Source organism: Lampris incognitus, chromosome 18 (genome assembly GCF_029633865.1).
Source record: "Lampris incognitus isolate fLamInc1 chromosome 18, fLamInc1.hap2, whole genome shotgun sequence".
In the NCBI taxonomy this organism is placed as follows: domain Eukaryota; kingdom Metazoa; phylum Chordata; class Actinopteri; order Lampriformes; family Lampridae; genus Lampris; species Lampris incognitus.
Window position 1 is genome coordinate 36,585,389 of NC_079228.1, and position 9,339 is coordinate 36,594,727.

The 9,339-nt window shown below is 50.1% G+C and overlaps 1 protein-coding gene across 1 annotated transcript in view; it reads right to left on the reverse strand.

The window, feature by feature from the left end:
- Window positions 1–4,249, reverse strand: part of plekho1a (pleckstrin homology domain containing, family O member 1a) — a 43,049-nt gene extending 38,800 nt beyond the window's left edge. The window contains exons 1-2 of the mRNA XM_056298923.1: window positions 4,191–4,249; window positions 684–833 (exon numbers count right to left, since the gene is read on the reverse strand). Coding sequence (XP_056154898.1) covers window positions 684–833; window positions 4,191–4,220 — 180 coding nt within the window. The 5' untranslated portion in view covers window positions 4,221–4,249. The remainder of the gene's footprint in view (window positions 1–683; window positions 834–4,190) is intronic.
- Between the last annotated feature and the right edge of the window lie 5,090 nt (window positions 4,250–9,339).

Here is a 9,339-nt window from a genome sequence, read left to right on the forward strand (position 1 = left end):
CAATCACGTTCACGCCCACCACCACGCCTCGTCTCGACTGTCAATCATCCACCGTCCACGAACCCTGACAGCGTCGACAGGCTACATTGTCCTTCTTAATACGTCTGTGACTGTGTGGACATTAACGCAGCGGTCAGGTGTGCTGCGCCAAGGTACACCGCCCCCCCCCTCCACCCTCCACCCCTCCTCCTCCCCCCCGCCACTGATCCACATGGACCCACTGAGATGAGGCAAAACTGGCCTTCACAAAGCCTGGCAATGAAATGGAAAGTCTCTAAAGGAGATTATAATCCAACACCCTGTACACACACACACACACTTTATCTCATTAAGAGCCCACAGCATCAGACTGACTCACCATTATAACACTCCTCTATTTGGCTGGACAGAGAGGGAGAGACAGGGGAGGAGAGGGAAAGAACAGATGGCGAAGAAGACAGCACAGCAGCACAAAGAAAAGGGGGAGTGAAAGAGAGAAAGAGAGAAATCCTGTTCTCTACTTCACCTGATTTGCTCCTCTGCTTCAGTGCTGAGACGATAAGGCTGAAGCAAACTTCCTGCAGTAAAACTGTTTTAACTCAGTGTGTGTGTGTGTGTGTGTGTGTGTGTGTGTGTGTGTGTGTGTGTGTGCTCATGTGTGTGTGTGCTCATGTGTGTGTGTGTGCGTGGTGACTCCTCCTCACCTCCTTCTCAGAGATGTACAGGTGGTCTCCTCTGAGGACAACGTAGCGACTCCTCCACAGCTCCCTGAAGATCCCGCGCCCGCAGAACTTCCGGATCCAGCCCGCCTTCTCCGGCTGCTGGCCCGCCAGCTGGCCCGGCTCCGGAGCACCCTGCAACACCAAAACCACCGATGACACCTGCTGGACTGGACCTCAAACTGGACCGGACTTCAAACTGGGCCGGACTTGGTATTTTTAGATATGTAAGCAGATATATAGTGATACACGTCGACAACGTGTAAAAAAAATCATGATTCGGGCAATCAAAATCATGATTACCATGATCACATGTTATAGATCACGTGATCTATAACATACGATAACATGTTATAGATCACGTGATCCAGAAAATGTTATCATAGATCTATAACATATCATAACATTTTCTGGATCACGTGATCTATAACACGTTATCGTATGTTATAGATCGCGTGATCTATAACATGACATCGTGATCATATGTTATAGATCACGTGATCCAGAAAATGTTATCATAGGTCTATAACATAGCAACATTTTCTGGATCACGTGATCTATAACATGTTACCGTATGTTATAGATCACGTGATCTATAGCATGTTATCGTATGTTATAGATCACGTGATCTATAACATGACATCGTGGTCATATGTTATAGATCACGTGATCCAGAAAATGTTATCATAGGTCTATAACATATCAACATTTTCTGGATCACGTGATCTATAACATACGGTAACATGTTATAGATCACGTGATTTATAACATGTCATCGTGATCATATGTTATAGATCACGTGATCATATGCTATAGATCACCAGTACTGGTTATGAATTCTCTGGCAAGTCTGACCGCTGCACTTGGACTCAACACCAAACAGATCCAAAACACTGAGGTCTCAGTCCACATCCGGGCCAGACCGTGTTATCCACACGCCCCTGTACACACTACACACCACTGTACATACTACACACTACTGTACACACTACACACCACTGTAAACACTACACACCACTGTACACACTACACACTACTGTACACACAACACACAATGTAAACACTACACACTACTGTCTATACTACATACTACACACTACTGTAAACACTACACACCACAGTAAATACTACACGCTACTTTATTGTACACACTACACACTAACGTTAACACTACACACTACTGTACATACTACATACTACACACTACTGTACATACTACATACTACTGTACATACTACATACTACACACTTCTGTACATACGATACACCACTGTACATACTACCCACTACTCTACCTACTACACACCACTGTACATGTACTATACACTATTTCACTCACTACACCCTACTGTAAATACTACACACTACTATACATACTACACATTACTGTGCATACTACACACTACTGTACACACTACACACTACTGTACATACTACAAAGTACTGTACATACTACACACTACATATTACTATACACACTACACACTACTGTACATACTACACAGTACTGTGCATATTACACACTACTGTACACACCACTGTACACACTACACACTACTGTACATACTACTATACACACTATTCCACCACAACCGGAGGACTCTGGTTTACAAGTCCTGTTTTACAATTAGTCTGGACCCACATGGACCATGGGGTCTTAAGGGGTCTCAAATTGATTTAAAGGATTTGAAAAAAATTTCTAATAAAGAATCACAGATCATCATCATCATCATCATGCCTTTTTTCACGAGGTAATATTTTTCATCCTACAATGACATGGAAATGGGACAGAAAAGTCCTGTTCTGGTGACGCAGGGGGTCAAGGGTCACATGTACGATTGATGAGTGTTAATAAAGCTGGAGAAACACTGGCCCAGAGAGAGGGGGAGAGAGAGAGAGACAGAGACAGACAGACAGAGACAGAGACAGACAGACAGACAGAGAGAAACAGACAGAGAGGGAGAGACACGGAGACAGAGAGAGACGGGGACAGAGAGAGAGAGAGAGAGAGAGAGAGAGAGAGAGAGAGAGAGAGAGAGAGAGAGAGAGAGAGAGAGAGACAGACAGACAGACAGACATACAGACAGACAGACAGACAGACAGACAGACAGAGCGAGAGAGACGGAGAGGGAGAGACACGGAGACAGAGACAGAGACGGGGACAGAGAGAGAGAGAGAGAGAGAGAGAGAGAGAGAGAGAGAGAGAGAGAGAGAGAGAGAGAGAGAGAGAGAGAGAGAGAGAGAGAGAGAGAGAGAGAGAGAGAGACACAGAGACAGAGACAGAGACAGAGACAGAGACAGACAGAGACAGAGAGACACGGAGAGGGAGAGACACGGAGACGGAGACAGAGACAGAGACAGAGAGGGAGGGAGAGACAGACAGAGCGAGAGAGACGGAGAGGGAGAGACACGGAGACAGAGACGGGGACAGAGAGAGAGACACGGAGAGGGAGAGACAGAGAGAGAGACACGGAGACAGAGACGGGGACAGAGAGAGAGACACGGAGAGGGAGAGACAGAGAGAGAGACACGGAGAGGGAGAGACACGGAGACAGAGACAGAGACAGAGACAGAGACGGGGACAGAGAGGGAGAGACAGACAGGGAGAGGGAGAGACACGTAGACAGAGACGGGGACAGAGAGAGACAGAGAGACAGAGAGACAGAGACAGAGAGAGAGAGGGAGAGGCAGAGACAGAGGGAGAGAGACACGGAGACAAAGACGGGGACAGAGCGAGAGAGAGGGAGGGAGAGAGATGAAAGCAGAGCGACGTTCACGTCAGGAGATTCTCCCCAAACTGACCTACATAATGTTACATAACAACATGTTTGTTAGTAACAAATAGTGAGGAAGAGGAGGAGGAGGAGGAGGAGGAAGAGGGGGAGGAGGGCCCCGCTCGTAAACTCTCTCCTCATTAAGCAGGACCGAATATGACCGAGGCCACATATCAGACCCGGAGCGGGTCTAAAGGACAGCGGGGGGGGGGGGGGCAGAATAAACAGAATCTGCGCGTCCGTCCGTTTCCAGAGATGACGCGATGTGCGCGGGTCGCTGATTGGACACGTCCGTTTGAAACGCGGAGCGTCACGTGACACGCCGAACACCGCTGGACCCGGCGACGATCCGGATCCGGAGCGGATCCAGACCAGATGTGGAATGGTGTGAAAAGTCCATTGTGTGAGCCCGGGACTCCGGCGATGAAGACCGGCGTGAGATGAAGACCGGCGTGAGATGAAGACCCCCCCCCCCCGCCGGTGCAGCTCTTCAGCGCAACAGCCACCGAACAGCTATAACGTGCAGGCTGAGCTAATGAATTCCCTAGCGGCTCATTAACGGCTGTGGGTTATCACACACACACACACACACACACACACACACACACGCACACACACACACGCACACACACACACACACACACACACACACACACACACACACACCGGTGTGTGTCCGCTGCTGAAGACAGGTCACTAAACGAAACGCGGAGCTCACCCGGTTGGTCAGATTGCTCTTCTTCATCATCAGTTGTCTGCGGTGATTTCCTGTCCGTGATTCCCTGCGGTCTTCTGCACACAATCCCACAACCCCACAACCCCACAACCGCACAACCGCACAACCCCAGTATCACACCCTGATCTCTCCGCCGCCGCGTTCACTTAAACTGGCGAGCGCAGCATCGCAACCTCCCTTTCCCCCCCTCCCTCTCCCCCTCCCCCTCTCCCCCCCCCTCTCTCGCCCTCTCGGCAGATGCTCTGAGTCTCTCTCACGCACAAACACGCAGGGACGCGCGGTGGGTCTGTAGTCCTGTAAAATACTCAACAGCTCCATCTACCGACGCATGTTGACACGTCAGCGACCCAGTCAGGCAGGCAGGCAGGCAGACAGGCAGGGAGGCAGACAGACAGACAGGCAGGCAGGCAGACAGACAGGCAGGCAGACAGGCAGGCAGGCAGGCAGGCAGGCAGACAGACAGACAGACAGACAGACAGGCAGGCAGGCAGACAAACAGACAGACAGACAGGCAGGCAGGCAGACAAACAGACAGACAGACAGGCAGGCAGGCAGGCAGGCAGACAGACAGACAGACAGACAGGCAGGCAGGCAGACAAACAGACAGACAGACAGGCAGGCAGGCAGGCAGACAGACAGGCAGACATACAGACAGACAGCTTGCTGGTTGTCCATCGTGCCCGATGATGACCATCTTCTTCTATTTGTGGGTCCTTTGCGGACTCAGATAGCAGAAGATACCTGCGCAGAGATGGTTTTTAAAGTGGCATGGGGGGTGCGCTTCTCCCAACGCCACATGACTTGATTGTAGAGGAGATGGTTCCAATGGCAAGGGGGATCCCTAGACGACCGGCACCTCCACACAACTGCAGGGGGCTGCCTGAAATCCAGTTTTTCGGAAACCGCCTCGAAGCGTGCCGCCACAGCTTGCTTTTCTGTTGGGGTGAGCTCCCTTAGCCTTATGTCTTCCAGACTCACCCACAAGGCAGCGGGGCAGCGGTTGATAGGTGCCAGGGCGTGTCCACCAGGGTGGGCCTGCACACCATATCTCTGGGGCCCACCGCTGCTCCGAGATCCCCTGCCAAGTTAGCCTGGGGCCGCAAGACCCCAGTTACCACATGTGGCCACGGGGAGGCCTGGCAGGAGTCTTGGTGAAGGAGAGGCTATGTACTGGCAAGGGAAGGCTTACACGCTAGGATGCTTCCCTATTCGCCACAAAGGCTAGCCAGCGGCAGCTAGCTAAGGGCAGGAAGGACACAAGCGGGTTGGAAGAACACATGCACCTTCCCTCCAACTACACACTGCTGCACTAGACGCATCACAACACCCTGTGTGTATGTACACACACACACACAGACAGACAGACAGACAGACACAGACAGACAGACAGACACAAAGACAAGCAGGCAGACAGACAGACAGGCAGGTAGACAGACAGAAAGACAGGCAGGCAGGCAGGCAGACAGACAGGCAGACACAGACAGACAGACGGGCAGACAGACAGACAGACAGACAGACACACACACAGACACACAGACACACAGACAAGCAGGCAGACAGACAGAAAGACAGGCAGGCAGGCAAGAAGACAGACAGGCAGACACAGACAGACGGGCAGACAGACACACACACACACACACACACACACACACACACACACACACACACACACACACACACACACACAGACACACAGACACACAGACAAGCAGGCAGTCAGACAGGCAGACAGGCAGGCAGGCAGGCAGGCAGGCGACAGAAAGACAGACAGACAGACAGGCGGCCAGTCAGACAGGCAGACTCTTACAGGATTTCCCTGCAGGCTTGAACAGCCCAACACAGTTTGCCTGAGGGCAGCGGAGTCAGTCCGGTTCTTCTAGAGGGGCCAGGCATGGCCACCGCCTTGTGACCCGGATCTTAAACAAGTTTGATGAGGCCAGTTTGGGGCGAAGGCGGTCGCAGATCACATGTGACGCAACAACGAAAGGGTTAGCGACACGCTGAGCATGACGTCAGAGCCGGGTTTTACGTCAGAGGCGTCCCGCGGCGTGTACCCGGGATGTGCGCGAGGAGGATTGGTCCACGTTCCGCGTCTGACGGGGGTCGTCATCAGACACCTGACGGCTCCTCCCACCCGGTTGTCGTGACGCACCTGTCGTGAGCTCAGACAAGTTTCAGACTTGATCACAGCGCCCCCCCCTCTGCTGTGGGGGACGTCCACCCATTTCAGGGTGGCGTGAAAATCGATCTGAAGACACTTGAAACCTGTTTAAAACAGACAATCCATCACTTGTTATCTAACGACCGGGGTTTCGCTCCTGCCAAAAACGACCATGGGCGGTCAAACTGACGGCCTTTGAACTCTATACTCTGTCGAGACAAACCCCCAACTGAGATCTTAATGCATTGCCTATGTCAGTATGTCTGTTAGGAAACTACTGACACCAGAATTAACATTTTAGAGTTTTAGATGGAAGATGGTTTGGGGTAATTGCCGAGCTAGCTAGATGACGCACACGTTATCACATGTCATGTACATGGATGTAGCTCTAGCAGCACCAATGAGACATTTTTCTCTGATCTTGCCCAACATTTAAGTGACTTACAAAACACACATACCAATCATAGTATCAGGAGGTTTTAATAAAGCACCCGACAACAATGCTGACAACGGTACTGACAACGGTACTGACGGATTCCCACGAAGCTCAAACAGAAGCCCTCCAGATAGTGGCATTATTACATCTCCATGCAGTCAGTTAAATTTGACTGATGCCTGGCGCCTTTTTAATCCCAGTCTTGTTGAGCACACGTGGTGCGAGATCCATGACAGTTACACCCGGAATCGATCTGTTCTTCGTTTCTGCTCCCCTCCTGCAACGTGTAGAGCACTCTCACCATCAGTACACCACTCTCACCATCAGTACACCCCACAAAATGACTGTTCTCACACTAGAAACGCCACAAAAAAAACTGGTGGTACCCGTGGTTATTGGAAACAGGGCTGGATTACGGACCGGGCATGCCGGGCGAGTGCCCCGGGGCCCCGGACCACGAAGGACCCCAAAAGGTCAGGGGTATTTTGTTCGTGTATAGTATGGATCCCCGATCATACCCTACAAGGGACGTTTGTTCCAACCCTGCATCGGCCCAAGCTAGTCTCTATTGATGCGGGGGCCCCAAGCTACAGTCTCTACTGATGCGGGGGCCCAAGCTACAGTCTCTATTGATGCAGGGCCCCAAGGTAGTCTCTGCTGATGTAGGGCCCCAAGCTACAAAGTCTCTACGTATGCAGGGCCCCAAGCTACAGTCTCTACTGATGCAGGGCTAAGCTACAAAGTCTCTATTGATGCAGGGCCCCAAGCTACAAAGTCTCTATTGATGCAGGGCCCCAAGCTACAAAGTCTCTACTGATGCAGGGCCCCAAGCTACAGTCTCTACTGATGCAGGGCCCCAAGCTACAGTCTCTACTGATGCAGGGCCCCAAGCTACAAAGTCTCTATTGATGATATAAACGTTTAGTATTGATTGAATAGTATTGTTTGCGTAGCCTATCTGACGGGGGGGGGGGGGTCGGACGTGTGTGCCCCGGGGCCCCCTGGTGGGTTAATCCGGCCATGATTGGAAAGTAAACATCTCCCCGTTAAATGACACACCGTTTAACATCAGCATTAATGACCTAATTATCGAGTCTTTCTCTGCACGCGACACAGAACAAAGCCACGGAAATAAATGGGAATTCTTCAAGTTCAACGTCAGACGCACAGCCATTAAACGCAGGGGAGAATGAAAGAAAAATAGAATTTTAAAAGAAACTGAACTCACGACTAAGCTACCAGATAACCTGCTTAAAAAAGAACCACGCTCGGTAGAAGAAGAGAGAACTGAATACTTTCCAATTAGAGTCAGACGATATGCATATTAATCCAGCTAAGGGTGCCTTCATCAGATCAAGAGCCAAGTGGCTAGAGGAGGAGGAGGAGGAGGAGGAGGAGGAGGGAGAAATACTGGTTACTTCTTCGGTCTTGAAAAGAGAAACTACAAAAGAAAATCTCTATATCGACAACACCTTATGCAAAGCGCCGGTCCACATTTCTGATTTCATTTCTTCTTCCTGTGAAACTCTGTATGACTCCAACGTCAGCGGGAATGGGTACTGATTTTAAATCCTTGTGTGATGCAGAGTTGAATAGTCTTGAAATTAAAGATGCGTTAATGAGCATGAAAAAAAGGAAAAGCCCTTAACCCCTGACACGTTTGTTTGGAACTGTTTTAACATTTATTTTCAGTTCTTTCTTTCTTTGTTTAACATGTCACGTTATATAGGCCTTGTCACGTTTGTTAGATCAGCAGTTTGTGTTTTCCTTTTGTGTTTTTTTTCAGGTAATATTTTCCCTTTTTCAATTTTGCTGTTCAAAGTTGTCTCTCTGAAGTTTAAATTGTTTATAAAAAAACGGTGTTATAGTTGTTAAAATGCTCGTTTTGGTGTGGGCTAGCTTCCTAACGGACACACTTACATGTGTACTGCATTAATATCTCAAATGGGGTATTTATCCTGACAGAATATAGAGTTAAAAAAAAAACCGGCGGTCATTTTGACCGCCCGTGGTCGTTTTAGGTAGATCTTTTCAGAACTTCTTTTGTGCGATTATTCTGAAACTCGCTTTAATGCAGACATATGCAGTTTGAGGAGCATTCAGGGAGCGGCAGGTCTGTACCTCCCCCCCCCTCCCCCCCACAAAGTTATTAAACTGAAAATCCAAGGCGGTCATGTTCTAGTTACGTCATCATTCACAGGAAGTTGAATCAGTTGTATATACTGTACTGTACGTTGTACGCATACCGGTACACTACCTCGGGCATGTACCCAGGCAGCGAAATGAAACTGGGCCGGATCCGGGCCCCGGCTGTACCACAGCATCTGGCGCGGAGCCGCAAAACGGCTCTGTCCCCCTGTGTCTTCTTGCACAACGGGCCAATCCCGGCGCAGATCCGGCCTCCGCATCTGTACCAGCTTTGGGCCGTAACTGGCCCAGATCCACGCCATAGCTGTGATGGGCCTAACTTAAAACTTAAAAATGGGTTCCGACTTTAGGAGGCCACACTCTGGCCAGGGGCGCGGGGTGGTCTA